The sequence below is a fragment of the Podarcis bocagei genome, assembly GCF_964188305.1.
Source record: "Podarcis bocagei genome assembly, chromosome: 8".
In the NCBI taxonomy this organism is placed as follows: Eukaryota; Metazoa; Chordata; class Lepidosauria; order Squamata; family Lacertidae; genus Podarcis; species Podarcis bocagei.
In genome coordinates, this window is record NC_138133.1 from 44,940,850 (window position 1) to 44,959,083 (window position 18,234).

The window sequence follows — 18,234 nt, forward strand, 5'->3', positions numbered from 1 at the left end:
TTTCACATTCCACTGACTACAGTCATTATTTTTGTTCTGGACCTGAGGGTCCCTCAACCCTGGTGCTGTCAGCCACTCTGCTGGATTGAACTTTTGCTGGATTTCTCCCTTCTTCTCATTCATCCTTGTACAAGACTGAAATTCTATCATTCTTAATTTGACTACTGGTAAGTATGCAATGTCCAGAGACATTATTTGTCAAACTTGTTCTGTATGTTATAAATGTGGACCAGTATTATCTCTCTATTTTCTTCTATTATGGATTCAACAGCAGATTGGAGAAATCTTAAGAGTGAACCTTCAAGAAAAAACAAAGTAATGCAAAATATTTAGCAACTCACCTATTGTAACATACCGCTAAAGTACTTTTCAAATGAAACATGAGTTAATGGTGCCACTAGAAAGTTTAGTTGTGTAACAGTTCTCTTCTAAAATGCTTTCTGCTTGTGTGTGATAGTTACTTCAGAATGTCTTCAGATGAAAACAGTTCAAGTGATTAGATTCTCTATGTGTTTTAAGATTCCCATAATATTAAAATATTACAGCCCTTGTTAGAGGGGAATACCAACACAATGCACAACCTATGTGCAATGTATTCATTATAATGTTCAAATTATATTCATTATAATGTTCAAACCCTTGTGCAAACAGCTGTCTGGCACAAGTATGTGTGGCCACTTTCTACACATGCTTTAATGAACATACATAGGCCAGTGAGAAGTCTGCCATCATGATACTGCTCCTGTTAATGTACATTAATTTAGCCCTACATTAACATATAAAAGGTTAATCATAGTAGTTAAATTATTGGCAGATTAGGTATTTTTACTGCACATGCCTCTGTAAATGTGTGCAGTAAGAATTACCACGCACACAGAATCTAGCATTTCCAAAGCCTAAGATAAAACTAATGGCCAGTCACAGAATGAATAATAATTTTCAAACTGAAGATTGAAGAAGCCTTGTCATTTAATCACTGAGCCACTAACAGCAGGTGCTTGGGAAAATGCAGCAGAAGAGGCTTAAGGCTGTGTGTGTGTACTGATGGTGGGCGTCAACAAGTGGATCTTGAACAAAGTCATAATTATGTTGGTAGATCTTCAGTGTTGGAAACCTTGGGTTGAACCATGGGGCCTTGATACAGCCTGTTAATTATACTAAGATAAGACAGACTGCAGTTATGCAAACAATGCATATATGAATAGTGAAGGAAACAGACATACATACAGTGCAGAACATGAAATAATAAGCACTGTATGAGTTATGTTATACATACTGGAATTATATTTTGGATTCACACATTTAATTGTGAATGCTGAGGTTCAGAATAACTGCTTTGAAAATGGATGTATTTGGAGTACTGACTCTACTCTGCAGTTTTGCATCTTGGGTCTCTCCAAATGTAACTGTGTGAGATGGTCACAAGAAGATGATTTTGGAATGCAGAATCTGGAACGTAATGTTGAAATCACAATACAGTACTGAAAATGTGATTTGAAAGTTAGATTTTTTTAAAAAAACAGAAAAGAAATAGAAAAGAAAAATACACAAAATTTATTTTAATTTTAGAAGAGTTAGACAAAAGATTCCTGTACCAAAGTGCTATAAGAGTAACCAGATGCTTTTAAAGAGCATTTTGTGTTTTTCCTAGGAATTGCCACATGGGATGAAACTAATATGTTGCTTTTTTTCTACAAGTGTCTCAAATTTTCATAGAAAGTTATAAAACTCAAAATCTACAACTGTGTGGACATAAATGTTCTTCTTAACTTCAGATGAATTATGTTCTTCTTATATAAATGGAATGTTAAAATGGATTTTGTGTGCACTTTTTTACTTATGTCCTTGTGAAAGTTTCTTATTCATACACTTAAATACTCATACATGCTGTAACTACTATTTATCATATTTTGCTTGCAGGTAGATGAGCCCAGTGAAGCATAACCATGACACAGTGTGGTATTCAACTAAGTTTTAATTACAATTGTTACATTGAACTAAATGGACCATACTTAGTCAAGTTGTTTAATTTCAAGGGTCTGCTCTGAGTAAGACATAGGTGAATACCACCCACAATCTTCCCTTCAGTATTTATCTGAATTTATCTTGGTTGGATTAATTATGATCACTGAAAAATTATTGAGCATGTCATACATACATACATACATACATACATATGCAAACAGCATTTCCATGTGCTCTGGCTTCCGTCCCGGTGTTTCGTTGCGCCAGAAATGGTTTAGTCATTCTGGCCACATGACCCGGAAAGTTGTCTGTGGACAAACACCGACTCCTTCGGCCTGAAGCAAGATAAGTGCCGCACCTCATAGTCACCTTTGACTGGACCTAATCATCCAGGGGTCTGTTACCTCTACCTTTACATACATACATAATTTTATTTGTATGCTGACTTTCCATAGTTAAAACCATGTTCAAGGCAGCTTATGACATTAAAAACCCCCACCATAATGGCATAGTCATACATGCTATATAACTTATGGTTTTTTGTTGTTGTTTTTACAGAACATCAAAAGTGTGGGCTGAGCTAAGAGAAATCCAGGATGTCTTTACCATTCTACCAGAGGCATCATCAACATTTTGATCGTGCATATCGCCACAAGGAGCTGGAGTCCACTCTAAGTCAGTACCAAAGGGAGGAGAAGCGCAAATCTGCCATCTACACTCATGGATCTACCGCCTATAGTAAGGAAGCTGCATTGGCCTACCACCATGGCCAGCAGTCTGCAGCATCTAGCCATGAATTGGCAGAATCCTATGCCCATGAATCAGCAGCTCACAGTAAAAGATCTTCAGCCCTCAGTCTAGGATCTGAATTGATAAGTAAGAAAGAGGAAGCCTACCATCATGGATCTGAGTTGGTCAATAAGAAAGCTGAAGCCTACCGCCTTGGATATGAAACCTACAGTCGAGGGTAGGGTGAAACACAAAATTTTGCTCATTTGCAAGGAAATGTTTACTCCTTTTTCATTCAGTTCAGTGACAAACACCCCATTGGCTTCAGTTGGAGCAGGAGCAGGTTCTGTGATGTATCATCATATGTACAGTCATACCACATGTTAAGTCCACTTCATGTTACGTTCTTTCAGGTTACGTCCCGCGGTGACCTGGAAGTACCAGAAAGGGTTACTTCCAGGTTTCACCACTCGCGCATGCACAGAAGCGGTGAATTGCAACCTGCGCAGACGCGACGCTGCGGGTTGCACTCTTTTCGTGTTGCAAACGGGCCTCCGGAACGGATCCCGTTCGCAACCAGAGGTACCACTGTATTTCTTTGCTGGAATAATTTGCTATTCTTAGACATAATTTTTTACGCTTTGCAGCCTTCCTACAAAGGTATGGTATATGTCTCTTCTATGGGTCTTCTGAGGGCCAGCCTAGATATTACACAGGCAAAGACATGCAGCAGTTTGCTGCAGGGATTTTGAAGAAGGCTTGGAAGCTTGGAAAGAGCTGCTTAACCCTTTCCCCCAGCTTCTTTTCAATGCAGGATGAAAATGTATGTATTTCCACCCCCATGGGTGAAATGAGGCCTTGGTTTTGATTGGATTAATGGCTGGAGGGAAATGATTTCATTAGCTCCTCCTTTCACAGTTCCTCAGCTCAGGCTGTCCTCACATGAGGGCGTTACTTTTACTTATTTATTTATTTATTTGTGTTATTTCATAAAATTTATACACTGGTTGATCGTAAAAAAAACACAAAAAAGAAAACTTCAAAGTGGTTTACAAATTTATATGTGATATGCTGTTTCCATGTGTGCATTTGTACACCTTCATCCACATTTTCAGTTTTATGCCTCTGAAATCTATCTCATTGTTTCTCCGTCCACATTGGTAGGTGGTGCTTGGTGGTACGTATTCATGCTGTGTGGTGTTATCTCCTCCCCTCAGTTAGCACTTCCTTTTCTGAAAACCTGAGGTCCATTGTCGGAATGCGCACATGTATTTGTTTATCTGCACACATGCACTTTTTTTAACCCACAGGTTTTTCAATATACCAGATTGCCAAGCTGAATTCTTTCCTTTGGGCTGATGGAAACAAAATGGAAGTAGGGTGTGTGATGATAGGTAGAACCCAGCATGTGAACACACATGTAAAATAACCTGTCCGCACAATGCACCCACAGTTGGGTAACATGCAATTATATATGGTGTTTTCTTCCCTTAGCAGATTATCTGCAGATCAGAACAATCCAAATTTAATTTTTTTGGGGGGGTGGGAATGCAGGCTGCCACTTGGATGAGAGTACAGTATTGTGTGGATGCAAAAAAATATAGACACAGAAGCAACTTCAAATCTACATTAAACTTCAGTGTGAATGAGCCCTCAAACACAGAGTCTTCCATTAACTTTTCATAAGAAATAGAAAACACTGGAAGAATGTGACATATATCTGCCTGCCCATAAGAGGGTTAAGAGCATGGTTTTCCTCTATAATATAGTAGGAAAATTGAAACAGATGTGATGAATCTAGATGTTTGCTAGTAGTCTTAAATAAACATGCATGTAAAATAGATATACATCAGCCTTAATTGATAGCAGAATAGCCAAAGATAGTAATTTAGGTATCTGAGGATGGGCAAGGACCAATCATGATGCCATCAACGCTGCCTGAGTACGTATTCTGATCACTGGAAGAAGTTGGCACTGAAACTGGAAATCCAATACCGTTGTGAAATCCCATTAAAATGTCCTCTTTCTCAGCAGGTTTTTAAAAAATAATCTTGCCAGAAGTAATTATCTAATTGTTTGTGATTGGGATTTAGGCTGGTATGTGCTTACTTGGACTGAAGTGCTCAGTATGTGACCTTTATAACAGAATTGCTGGTGTTGATGAAAGTATGATTCCATTCATTATTTAACTGGCTGTGTTGTTTCAGCTTTGGCAAAGAGTTTTAAGTACAGTAGTAAACATTCAAGGTTGAACTCGATTCCTGCAAAAATAATTGCTCTTAAGTAATTATATTTATAAGATTATTTACTGCAAAAATGTCTTCTTCAAGTCAAGATTCTTACATTTTATTTTTGCTCTCTCCTATGGGTTGCCAAGCCTTTTTGGACCAGTGGGCACATTTTGAATTTTGAGGGAGCGCTGGAGGCTCCAGTCACAAAACAACTGCTATGGGGGATGGGTGGCCTAGCACAAAATGCCTGCCTTAGGGAGTATGGCATAACAGAATTAAAGAGATAGCCCACCCTGAAAACCTTGTGCTTACCATGGGAAGTCTGATATGTCCTGCTCTTCCAGATTGTGATGATCAAACAATATTGATTTCACACATGCACACTGTGGTTTTGACTCTTGTGGTGATTTACTCATCATAGTCTATAGCCACACACCAAAGCATTTTGTGTCTTGGCCAAAGAGAATTCCAGCAGCCCAGAAGTATAAATAAAGATGTTCCCTTTTACATGTCATGAACTATGTCATTAGTCATCAGTTTAGGTATGGAGAAGAATATTTGGTCATTTGATTCCTAACTAGCAGATCCTTAAAGCTTAGAGCCATCTGCTGAAAAATAGGGTCTTAGTAATCACAGCATCCTTTTCTGAGTGTTCACAGACTGAAAGGTTCTAGGGCCTTTACTAGTACAGTGGTACCTCGGGTTAAGAACTTAATTCATTCCGGAGGTCTGTTCTTAACCTGAAACTGTTCTTAACCCGAGGTACCACTTTAGCTAATGGGGTCTCCCGCTGCCACCGCACCGCCGGAGCACGATTTCTGTTCTCATCCTGAAGCAAAGTTCTTAACCCGAGGTACTACTTCCGGGTTAGTGGAGTCTGTAACCTGAAGCGTCTGTAACTCGAGGTACCACTGTATTGCTGTCAAGCTTTCTTATGTTTTACTCAGTGCCTACAAGCCATCAAGTGGTTTAGGACATAATCTGAACTGTGTGTTTATTTTTGTTTATAGTAAAAATATATGTATCTTTTTTTCTTTATAGATTAGTTGAAAGCAGCTATATACCTTGCGTTTCAATGTTTGATTAATGCTTATTCAGCAAGCTTCTCTAATGTGCTAAATATCGTGCACAGATCTTTATGTGCCCTAAACCTGTTCATGGCTTATGGCCAACATTTGGAAGGCTCTCAACTTGACCCTACAGTCGAGGACACCTTAATGTCAGATAATCTTACCCAATCCAGTGCATGGAATAAAGCTAGGCTACTTCATTCATTTGTCATGCGGCAGACAAAGCAAAGTTGTGGAAGATGGGACAGGAGAAAAACCTCATTCATTCAATAAAATTATCAGTCTTTTGCAGGGTTCTTATTCATCTTTCTGCTAAATTAGATCTGTCTAAATATGTTTGTCACTTAGGAGATAGAATATGAAATAGCTGAGTCTCCAACCTTAGACTAGTAGGGCAATCTCTAGGGGGATCCTGTTACTCTGCTTGATCTGGCAACACAGCACATGCTTCACCTTTCTGAGAGGAATTTTTGCATTTATTATTATTTAGAAGGAAAGCCTGTTTCACACAGTAACATACTACGTTAGATCTGAAGAAGCAGGAATCAAACTCTGCTTGTCAAAGGTATTGCGTCTTCCAGGCTTTTTCATTGCTTACCATAAGCAGTCTGTCTGCAGCAAATGTCTTAGGGAGTATTCAGCAAATCCTGAAACTGTACATCAATTTGTAATATGAACATACCCAGGGTCCCCCCCTTCTTTATGTAGGTAAGACCTAAGCAGTTTTTCAAAAGTTGCTAATTGGCTTTAGCATTCTAATTCTAAAATCTCTCAATGCCTTAGCATTCAGCTAAATTTAACCATAGGTCATCATACTCTGTAGTGACATAAGAGCATCCAAATCAATAACATCTAGGGGGCCATAGTACAATTTGTCTTCTCAGCCCTGATGAGACATGAAAGCAGTTCACATTGTCAGCTGACATTCTAAACCAGTGACTCTGAATGTCAGTCTCAGATGTTCCTACCTATGGTAATTAAATTTATGAAGCAATATAGGGCTGCTTCAAACATTTCGTATATGACTCAAAATCCTTTGTGAATTATTCTAGCAATTCTCAAATAAATATTAGAACAGAATAATCATAGGTGTTGTTTGGCCGCGATAGCTATGACTGTTGGGTACTTCTCATTTAGAAATACAGTGTTTGCTGCCACTCAGTAACTTATGTGCTGGACTCAAGCATTATGTGCATACTCAGCAGTGACTAGGGTCACTGGTGTGAATAGCCAAGTAATGTATGAATTGGGCAGGACCAGAGTTGAAAATCAAGTTTCTTTCCCAATGAATACATATCATCCTGTTGTAAGTCGATCTTACATACAGATGTTAGAGTAAGCTGTTATTTTTGATGCTATATAGAAACAACACCATTGCTCTTACAAACAAGTTCTAGGCCTTTGGCCTTCCTCCTTGTGCCCTGAAATGCTTCCTAAAACCATTTATTTATTTAAGATCATTTATACCCTGCCATTCTGCTCAAAGATATATGGTGGGATTGAGAGCAGCTTAAACTGATACAAATTTACTCAGAAGTAAGTCCCATTGAGCTCAGTGCAGGGGCGGAGGAAGGGGTGTGTGGTGGGGGTGGACCACCCCGGGTGTCTTCGCTGGGGGAGTGACATTTGGTGTGCTGCCTTTCCGCGACTCCCAAGCCCACCCCGAGCCATCGGGGGAAGGGGAGGAGCTGCACCGCCTTGCTGGCGGCATTCCCCCCTTCCCCCTTCATTTTGACAGCTGGGGGAGGCTTGGGAGTTGTGGGCAGGCAGCACACTGAATGTCCACCATGGGCAGCTCACTCTGCCCCCGGCTGCAGGGCGCGCACGCGGCTCCGTGCACCCAAACGGCTATCCCGCGCCTGGGAGCGCATCCTCCGCCCCCCCTTGGCTGTGTCTCCACCCCCCTCAGGAGCGCTCCACCGCTGGCTCAGTGGTGTACAGTCCCAGGTAAATGTTTATAGGATTGCCACCTGAGGTATTGGCAGACTAACTATAAAAGTTTCTAAAATCAGTTTTCTCATAGTCCCTTGGGTCCAGGCTCACTAGAGGTCCATAGACAGAGAAGCTTCTAGATTCTCCAGAGTAGGTTCTAAAATATTGCCCTTCAGTGAAGGATGTTGCAACCAGAGCTTCTTACCTGGTATGTGGAACTGAATCTCCCCAGAGTAGGACCTATCACACTTTCTTTGCTCTCTGGTTTCAGGGACAACAGCCTCATGACCTTTCAGTAACTGTTAGCCAAATTGTGTGTGTGTGTGTGTGTGTGTGTGTGTGTGTGGCCAAACATCATCTGCATTTCACTATCAGGTGGACCATACCCTCCAACGTTTCTACGATGAATATAGGGAGGTCCCATTCCTTAATGATAATTTTACTGTTTATACCCCACACCACACATCTTACCGAGTTGCCCCAGTCACTCTGGGCTGCTTCCAACATATATAAAAACATTTTAAAAAACCTTCCCTATACAGGATGGCCTTCAGACAGCTCGGGGGTCAGATAACTCCATACCCTCCAACATTTCTCCAATGAAAATAGGAACATCCTAAGGAAAAGTGGGGCATTCCAGGATCAAATCAGAAAACAGGATGGATTCTCTAAATCAGGGACATCCCTGGGAAATAGGGACACTTGGCGGGTCTGGTAGACTCCCCAGATTCAGGAGCTGGCACAAATAGCTCCATTGCATTGGATCTCCCTTTTCACTAATATCCACAATCCAGCAAAAATAGTTACAGCATGGCTTTATATTTAATCAGTGCTCACATTTCTGTACTTCTTCTTCTGAAGAAATGCTACTCAGAATATTTATGATATAAACAGTGTAATCCTTTGTGTATCTACTCAGAACTAAGCCCCATTTTCAGAAGTGCTTACTCCCAAATGTGTGCATCGGATTTCAGTCTAGGTATGTAATAAGCATATGCAGAAGTAGCTAGGACTAAATCCAACTGAGCAAGTGATACTTATTTGTAACTAGACAAATCTAAGTACAGTGGAAAATCTAAGTACAGTGGTACCTCGGGATGCGAATGGGATCCGTTCTGGAGCCCTGTTGGCATCCTGAAGTGAATGCAACCCGCGCCCGCGCGTTTTGCTGCTTCTGCACATGTGTGTGATGTCATTTTGACCATCTGCACATGTGCACGTAGCAAAACCTGGAAGTAACGCACTCCGTTACTTCCGGGTCGCCACGGAGCGCAACCTGAAAATACTTAACTTGAAGCACATTTATCCCGAGGTATGATTGTAATAAGGTGAAGAAGATGTTCGAATTGAATTTAGACCCATAAAGATCATTCTAGTGATTGCATAACAGTATGAGCAAGTTATATTTTTAAAAAAGTGATATGAAACAATAGTTTTCAAAGTTTAGGAATTTGAGCTTTGACCCTTGGTATTCTTTAAATTTTTTAAAATAAAAATGCTGCTTTTGTTATGAGAAGCACAGTGAGGATAGATGAGAAGCAAATTGTAAGTAAGTAAGTAGTTGCACGTTAAGCCCAGTTCATATCATGATTTGCTTGCACAAAGATTACTTGGTGGTTAGACTGTGTCCAACCTTTCTTAACCATTTCTTATACTTTTATGGGACAATTATATGACAATAAGCATTCATTCTGCAATTGTCTGTATTTACTTGTGGGGTGTTTACCCATCTTCCTGCAAATAATTTGTTTATTGCACACTTTTCCATGCCTTTCCCATCACATTAAAAAGTCCATGCTTTTTAAAAAGCAGAATTGTTGCAGTAATGTGACAGAGTGCTTTAATGCACTTTAATTGCAGAAACCAAAAGTTCCAGTAAGCATTTGAATCCCTTTTGCAAAATAGTAACAGTGGAAGCTCCTTAGCTTTTGCTAATAACAAGGAGTAATCTAGATTTGAGTTTTTTCCTGTTGGTGGTATTAATAATGGTGCTCAGATAGACAAAATAAAAACAAAAAACTTCTTATTGTATATAATTTTGGCAATACTGAATTGACCATTATATCTTTGTATTTTTCCATCTATTTTTCTATGTAGTTTTTTGCCTGCTTCCCCAATGTTCACTTTGTATACTTGTAGATAAGTAGATGTCCTGATATATTTAATGTATCTTTTATGTTTAGATATGGTTTTCTAAGGCATATGCTTGTAATCTAATTGTATATGCCGTGTCTTTATAAATCTGATAATATTACTTTTCTTTCAGAAAAATGTTGGGCGATTATTCTTTCAAGTTAAGTCCCAAAGCAAAGCGGGCTAAGCAGAGTATATTGTCAGAAGAAGAGAAGGAAAACACCGCTATTGAGTATGTAGTACCTGTATTCAGAGGAAGGTATGTCTCTTTTTCATTGATTTGTGGACAGGAGCAGGGATAAAGAGCATGGTTTGTCTGTATATCTTTGTAATGGATTTGCTGCTCACATCTGGAAGAAAAGTAGTTGATATATGTAGATTTATATAAGGGCCATATTGGTTATCCCTGATATATGTGATGTGGTAGGTTTGTGTTGTGGTGAAAATGAGCGTGACTCTGAACATTTCTACATAGAAGCCAAATCAAAACCAGAACATTTTCATTGCTTTCCCCTGTGATATGATACAGTTGTTGACAACTGCTATCCATCTGTCTCGAGAGACAATGGAATATGCCTCTGGGGGTGAAGTCAAACTGCTACGTTTGCAGCACTGAAGTACATTCCTTGGGGCACAAGCCTGGTGAGTGTCTATGGAGGGCCTGGGTTGCCCATACGACAGGACCCCTCTCTTGGCCTCACTGATGTGGTCCAAAGGAGTCTTAGGGACTCAGCTTTGGATTTTTGTAGGGTGTATTCCTTAGCCCTTTCTTCTCAAAAAAAAAAAAAAAAAAAAAAGAAATACCCTAGATAGGCTACCTTCCTAGGTTGACATGCCCCATTGGCCCCTCACTTCCTTCTACAGCAGAAACTACCTTCTTAACTATTGAACTCACTATTCGTGTTGTCTGCTCAATCTGCCGGAGTTTGTCTTCGCGTGCGGGGGAAGTCCCCAATTTGCCAAGGGTTTCAGACCCATCAGCTACCCTCACCTGGTTTAGCCAGCCAGTCAAAGCCATTTCTGGGGTGTGGCTGTTGTCGCATGATGAAAGCTTCTAGGAGACACAAGTGAGAGCTGAGTACAGGGTGGGGAGCAAAGGTAGACAAACTACCCCAAAAGGGGCACAATGTTCCCCCACTTGAAAGGACATTGATAAGAAGACCTGCTGGAAATATAGCCAGTAGACACATGGATGGGACCCAATGTATATCTTGGAAGAGTGGTTGGACAAATCATGTCTATGACGCTAACATAGCTTGTGCATGTTTAACGTTTTTCCGGGGTGTAGTATATCATCTTGATGTTCTTCCTCACATCACTTTTGATTGGTGCCTTCTATGCATGACTAATTGGGGGCATCATAGGTGCCTTTAACGTTGCTGCTAGGGGAGCAAAGGATTTCAACTGCATTGCACTGGCATTATTAGCACAGCTGAAACATTGCTTTAAGAGTGAACTCCTTTTCTCTCTTATTATTAAGTCCACAGGCAGACACATTTAAGATTGAAGAGTGCAGTGCACTTTGCAGTGTGAGAGAGAGAGTTTTGGTGCTTTTGCAGAAAAAATATATTGTGATAACAGCTGGTGCAGGCATACCCTTAAATACAGATGTGGAGTAGCCAGTTGTCTTTAGACTCTACTAGCCCTACTACTAGGCATGCTTGGGATTTGTATATGCAGATTGAGTGATGGGATAGGAATTCCTTCACCATTATCACCATTACTCTGCTCTCATTAATATTTCTTAAAGTGTTGAAAAGCTCACTTGATCCATTGTCATATGGTTGCACAAATTTGACATACCATCTATGCTTTTGTGCCAGAATGGGATATGCTGTTTCACACCATTTCTGTCCATTTATTCTCTGAAGGATAAGAGTCCAGATTCATTTTCCATGTGCAAATTATAAATCATATCTACATTCTCTTACAAGGACAGCTTGCCCCTTTCCATTGACAGATGATTTGCCAGAGAGAGGCAATGTGTGTTTTTAAAAATGATTACATCAGAAAGCTATCTAAAGATATAACACATTAGCTGCCCAGTGTTCTGGTTGGAAGCCAACAGAGTTGGGCTTGGGGCCTGCAAGATATGTGTTCATAAGCAAATAACTTTTTAAAAAGTTAATTTGTAGCTTATTTCATAACTTAGTTACACAACTTGATTTATCTCTGATTTACTGGTCTGATCCAGCAATCTCTTCTTATGTTCCTAACCCTGTTGTATAAGATGATATATCTACACACATTAATCATAAAAAAGCCTTTACACAAGTCTACACTGTACTTGAATAGTTCTTTAAAAGCATTCTCCATCCAAAAGCAGAAATTGACCCCAATTCATGAATTGGATGGATTTGATGTTTTTAGTGGTGATCAAATTATACATTGTAAAGAGCCATGCGCCATGCTAAAGAGTTTCATTTGAAGGAGATTGCAGTCAAGCATAAGTGTGCACGAGTACTAGTTAATGCATGAAGGAGTTACGATAATAGTGCTGGGTTCCTAGACTGAGCTGGGTCATACCCCTTCTTATCTGATGTTCCATCTCTCTCCTTGACCTGCTACTTGACCTGCTGGAGGGTGAGTTAGGCTCACATTTTGAATCCAGGCACTCAGCCAATTCTTTATTTACCCCACACATGTGGGATTCATATTTTCTTCCCACATCTTGAAATACACCCACCCATTCCTTTAACAATAGTTTGAAGCAAACCATTGTTGATTTTTGTTGCCGGCGGGGGGGGGGGCAATGCTGTGGTCCTTAATGTAAAATTCTATTTAGAGATAGGTTTGAATGGAAGGGATAAGAGAACACTGCAATCACTTATAGATTAATGTTCCGGAAACAAGAATTAATTTGCGCCTGAGCTACTAGAGTTCAACCCTGACACACATTTCCAAGGCTAGGAATTAACTGTAGTACAGAGGGAGCCAATGTAGTGCCTCTAGATGTTGTTGGACTACAGCTTCCATGAGTATCAACCACCATGGCCAAAAGTCAGGGGTGACCGAGGTTGCTGTCCAACAACACCTGGAGGATGCCACCTGGGCTATCCCTTTTGCTACAATATGTAGATAAGGGAGGATTAACCTGACCCTTAACATGTAGACCAGAGCTTTCCAAACTTTTCATGTTGGTAACATACTTTTTAGACATTCATCATTTCGCAGCACAGTAATTCAGTTTTACTAACAAGCCAGAGATTAAACTAACCCCTTTCCTGCCCCAAGATGAGCTTGATGAGTATTATCAAAATACACCTACACACCGCAGCCAACACTCTAATGTGTCATGACACACAGTTTGGAAAGCTCTGATGTATATTTCATAGATAAGTGAAATCTAGCCACTGAGTCTTGGCATTCCCCTTTCTAGAAGTTAAGCACCAATGACAGGCAAGCTATAATATAATTAAGTGTGAGATGTGTTTTGTTTTGTTTTTAACTTGGTTGCTTTATTACATGTTTTAAATATAATTGCACTACTTTTTAGCTGTAACTGGAAAAGCTGTGTCTAAAAAAAATAAAATACTGTGTCAGATTTTCAGAGCCATAATGAACTGAAAACATGTACATTGAGCATTTTGATTCACCCACTTGTCTTCTTATTTTTACCTTTCTCCACTTCAGATGGTGGTTATCATAATAAAAATCCAAGGAGACCTTGTAGAGAAGGTCCATTGCCTTTAAAATGGAATAGGCTGAACTAAATAAAAAATTCAATGTAAAAATATATATATTCAATGTAAAATGTTGTCTTCTATTCAATGTAAAAAATATATATTGCAGACAAACCCATATCAGCGGGCTTACAGACACAGAAGAAGAAAGAATAAAGGAAAGTGCTGCATATATTGCGAGAAGGAACCTTATGGCAGCTGGGGAAGGAATTACTGTAGCCAAAAAGGAAACATCATCTTCTATGGTAGAAGAAACACATCAGAAGAAGTCAAGAAAAATAGCAATACAAGAGACAGCTGAAGAAATGGTTCTAAAGAAAACGGTACTACAGCTATGGAATAATGCTTTTTTTTGTTGTTGTAAAAGAACTGTAGGAAACATAACTACACCCATAGTTAAGCACATTTGTGACCTTTGATTTCAGAGGGAAATATTCAAACTGCTAAATTCATTTCTTGATTTGGTTACCAAAATCAATGGGACCCTATCTCTAAGCACATTCCCTAAAAATAGAACCTCACACAAGTTCCTTTGTTGTTCACATCCAGCCCTTTTTTCTACCTTTCTCTCCCAGGCGTGCCAAAGTCTTTCCTTACCACTCTGAGATCCATCTTGATCTGCCCACCTCCCAGCTATGCACCTATTCATATAGCTTTACTCTGTCCACCATATGCTTTTCCCAGATAGCCCAGTTTCAAGGACCCCCTAACAAGAGATGTGTCATTCCTTATATCCACATTGGACTGCCTTGATATTTGAGCCTCGGAGAAATTGCTAGGTTTCTCAGTTAAAACTATAATCCCCAATGAGAAAAGAAGTAAAAAATATTTACCTCATCTAATATGCTACAGTTCATACAAGTAGCCCAGGGCAGGTGACAAAGTTCAGTTTCTTGACAACTTCCATAAACTTTACTTCTGAGTAAGTGCACTCAGCTAATTATCAGAAAATCTCAAACAACCCCCATGTTTTTATTTTAAAAGTTGGTCCTTTTGTAAAATTATAGCAGCATGCAACAAGCATAGTTATTTCCTCTCTACTTGTTCTAGAGTAGCCTTGTAGAGTTGTCTGCAGCATACCAGATTGGGAAAGGTTGTTGTAAACAAAAATAATGTTTCCCTGTTATAAAACTATAGTGTGTTCAGGTGATAAAATTTAAGATGATTTTTTGCCTTGCAGTTAAGTGATAAGATAGAATTCCACAGAAAGTTAAATGAAGACAAACTGTTACATGCTCCTGAATTTGTTATCAAACCTCGTTCCCACACTATCTGGGAAAAACAGAATGTCAAATTACACTGCACTGTGACTGGCTGGCCAGAGCCTCGTGTTACATGGTAAGCTTCTTTCTATATCAGCACTGCATGATGTTGATTATATATGTGCGTTTAAAATGGCTAAAATGAAAATAAAACTCAAGCATTTTTTACATTGAGAGAGATAAAACTGATCAGAAGGCTTGAAATGTTCTCCAGTCTGCAAGCCGTCATTTTGGACAATGCCACACTGCTTTGTGCATGCATAAAGCCATTCACACTGGTGAATTTGTATATTTCATTTTTGAATTTGAATCTTAGCTCATGCATGATTATTTGGATAATCTGTACTTAGTTATGATTGCTGACACACCCTGAGCAGAGATGATAATAGTACCTTTGATGTGAGACTGAAGTGTGTGTAGATTGGGCAGAGGAACTGCACACACAGCAGCCCTTATACACACTGTAATCTTCCAAGTATCGGGAGCTGCAGTGCACATATGAAGTCCATACTCTTGTGCGTAAACAATTCAATTAGTCATTCAATCTGTATTCCAACTTTCAATACTGAAAACAAATCCAAGCCTGACTTACTATATACAAACTAAAGAATCAGAATACCTTCCCCACTCTTCTCGGTGGAAATTGGAAAGCTAATCTATATGCAATGGACGTTAATTGTACAGATTGGTATCCCCACTAAAATAAATGGGGCTCTGCCATATGTATGAGAAACCCAAGTGTGCATACGGGTGAATAGATTAAATCCACTTCTATTGATTCCAGAGAGCGTAGTTTCACAGTACAGTTTTAATGTTTCCATCATTCCAGAGTTCTTGATAGACATATGTTGATAAATATAAGTATATATCAGGGATGTCCAACAGGTCGATTACGATCTGCTGGTAGATTCCTGGGAGGTTTTGGTAGATCATGGTTGATCACTGGGTTCATTTCCTTAGCGTTGGTAAAATTAAATCTGGTCTCCCCCCCTCCGCCCTCCATTGTTGCACAATCTGCAGAATGGAAGACAGAGTTTTGTGGTTCGAGGACCCGACCCCCGCGATGTGAAATAAATACACAAGGACACGTGATATAAGGTTAATGGGCAAGAAAAGGCCACAACTTTATTGATTACAGCAGTGAAAAGGTATTGGCTTAGGCATTGGATGTCTAAAACAAGGGGGTTTATTCACCAGTAGGTGGAGCCTGTTGATGCTAATCCAACTATAGGCTCTCCCCTGATGTCACCGGGGGTCGTGCCATGGCCTCCCGCCAAGCAGGCATCGGACAGAGTACACGACCGCCAGATTCCTTTAACGGAATACCCAAAAATTGAAGGCATAGGCGATGGCCACACCCAGCCCTTCGACACACCACAACACATTATTCCAGTGTTTTTCAACCTTTTTTGGGCAAAGGCACACTTGTTTCATGAAAAAAATCACGAGGCACACCACCACTGTGTGCGGAGAGGGAGATGTCAGAGCCCCGCTGCTCTCTATGGGGAATCGGATGAGAGCAGACCGCCTGTCCGCTCTCATCCGATCCCATCCGATCTGATCCCCACCCAGGACGGATGGGAAATAGGGTGGACACAGTCTGGCGCCCGCCTAGTGGGCAAAAATTTGACTTTTTTTAAAAAAACCTTAGGCTTATTTTTACTCATGACAATATTTGTTAAAAATATTACATCTGCCTTTGAGAAGAGAAAGTATCATATTTTTATAATGTGGAAAAATAAACTCTACAGACATCCCAAATTGGCACACAGGTGCTTTAAAATAACATCCTCTCACAGGATAATTCCAAAGGGGTGCTTTGCTCCCACCCTGTTTACCCAATTATTCTTTAAACACACTGGACTCCATGAATGGGTATAAGACGAGAATACCTAAAAACAGTAAAATGTTTATTTTCTTAGAAAAAAAAGAGGGATTCAAACTGATTGTGGTCACAACGTCCATCTGTTTAACCTTGAAGTCCCGTCCCCCCGCGCGCTCTCCTTCCTCGGCGCCTCTCGCTCCCCGGAGAGGCCGCCCAGCGCGGGGCTCTCGTCGTCTGCCTGCCTGGCTGCCTGCGAGCTCGGCGGGCAGCGCCTCCGTCCGCAGCGCCCGCCTCGCGGCTCTTGAGTGGCGCTCGCCCGGGAGGACACGCCGGAGCCCAGGAGCTTCTTCCTCCACCCCCCGGAGCCGGAGCGCCGCTTGGAGCGCCGAGGAAGGAGAGCGCGCCGGGGGGGACTTCAAGGTTAAACAGATGAGAGCCGCGAGGCGGGCGCTGCGGATGGAGGCGCTGCCCGCCGAGCTCGCAGGCAGACAGGCAGGCAGACGGCGAGAGCCCCCCGCTGGGCAGCCTCTCCTCGCCGCCGCCGCGGCACACCAGGCAACATCTCGCGGCACACTAGTGTGCCGTGGAACAGTGGTTGAAAAACACTGCATTATTCCAATGCCTAACCTACCCACCAATACCACAAAAAGTTGTGACGATTGCTACGAGGTAGGCGAAAAAACCAAAAAGCCTAATGCCAAATGGAAAAATTCCTACCAGGCCCCCTAGACAACCAGGGCAACCAACCTAAGGTCCATAGCAAGGCCAAAGAACAAAGACCCTGAGCTAAAAGGCAGTGGAGGGTGGGTGACTCACAACGAGAGGACGGAGAAGAATGAGGCCGAGGAGAGGCTGGCGCCGCCGCAAAAGGCTGCTGGACACGCCCCCTCGAAGGCACCTGGTTGGATGCCTGCCGAGGGGGCGTGGGCGCCAGCCAGGTGAGAGGAGGAGGCAGGGGGCTAATGCCCCCTGCTAGGGGCGGTGCTCGGGCTTCCGCCCACAACCACTCCCCTCTCTTCCAGGGAGGAGAGTCTTTCTCAGTGAGGCTGTATGTTTCCCCAGCAATTTGTCCCTCCTTCTCCCCCAAAACCCTTAAAATCTGCTCAACAACAACAAAAAAGCTTAACAACTTTGACCTGAACCCCCCAAAAGGGGGGTAGATCACCGCCAGTTTTTAATTCTGTAAGTAGATCGCAGTCGCTTGGGAGTTGGCCACCCCTGGTATATATCAATATGTTTGCTTTAGAATTCCATGTAATAATGTACTTTATTGGGATTCCTTTAGGTGTTTAGGCAACAGTTCCATCCAAACTTATTTCCAAGTAAGCCCCACTGAATGCAGTGAGACTTGCTTTGGAGTAAATGTGCATGGAATTGCACTGTGTGCATTTAGCTCCCAATGGA

The 18,234-nt window shown here is 41.2% G+C and overlaps 1 protein-coding gene across 2 annotated transcripts in view; it reads left to right on the plus strand.

The window, feature by feature from the left end:
• MYOM1 (myomesin 1) overlaps positions 1–18,234 on the plus strand; it is a 70,306-nt gene continuing 52,072 nt past the window's right edge. The window contains exons 1-5 of one of the 2 annotated variants that reach the window (XM_081205532.1): positions 1–167; positions 2,524–2,932; positions 10,194–10,319; positions 13,853–14,066; positions 14,924–15,081. In XM_081205532.1, coding sequence (XP_081061658.1) covers positions 2,562–2,932; positions 10,194–10,319; positions 13,853–14,066; positions 14,924–15,081 — 869 coding nt within the window. In that variant the 5' untranslated portion in view covers positions 1–167; positions 2,524–2,561. The remainder of the gene's footprint in view (positions 168–2,523; positions 2,933–10,193; positions 10,320–13,852; positions 14,067–14,923; positions 15,082–18,234) is intronic. The other variant, XM_081205533.1, reaches the window with a different exon arrangement.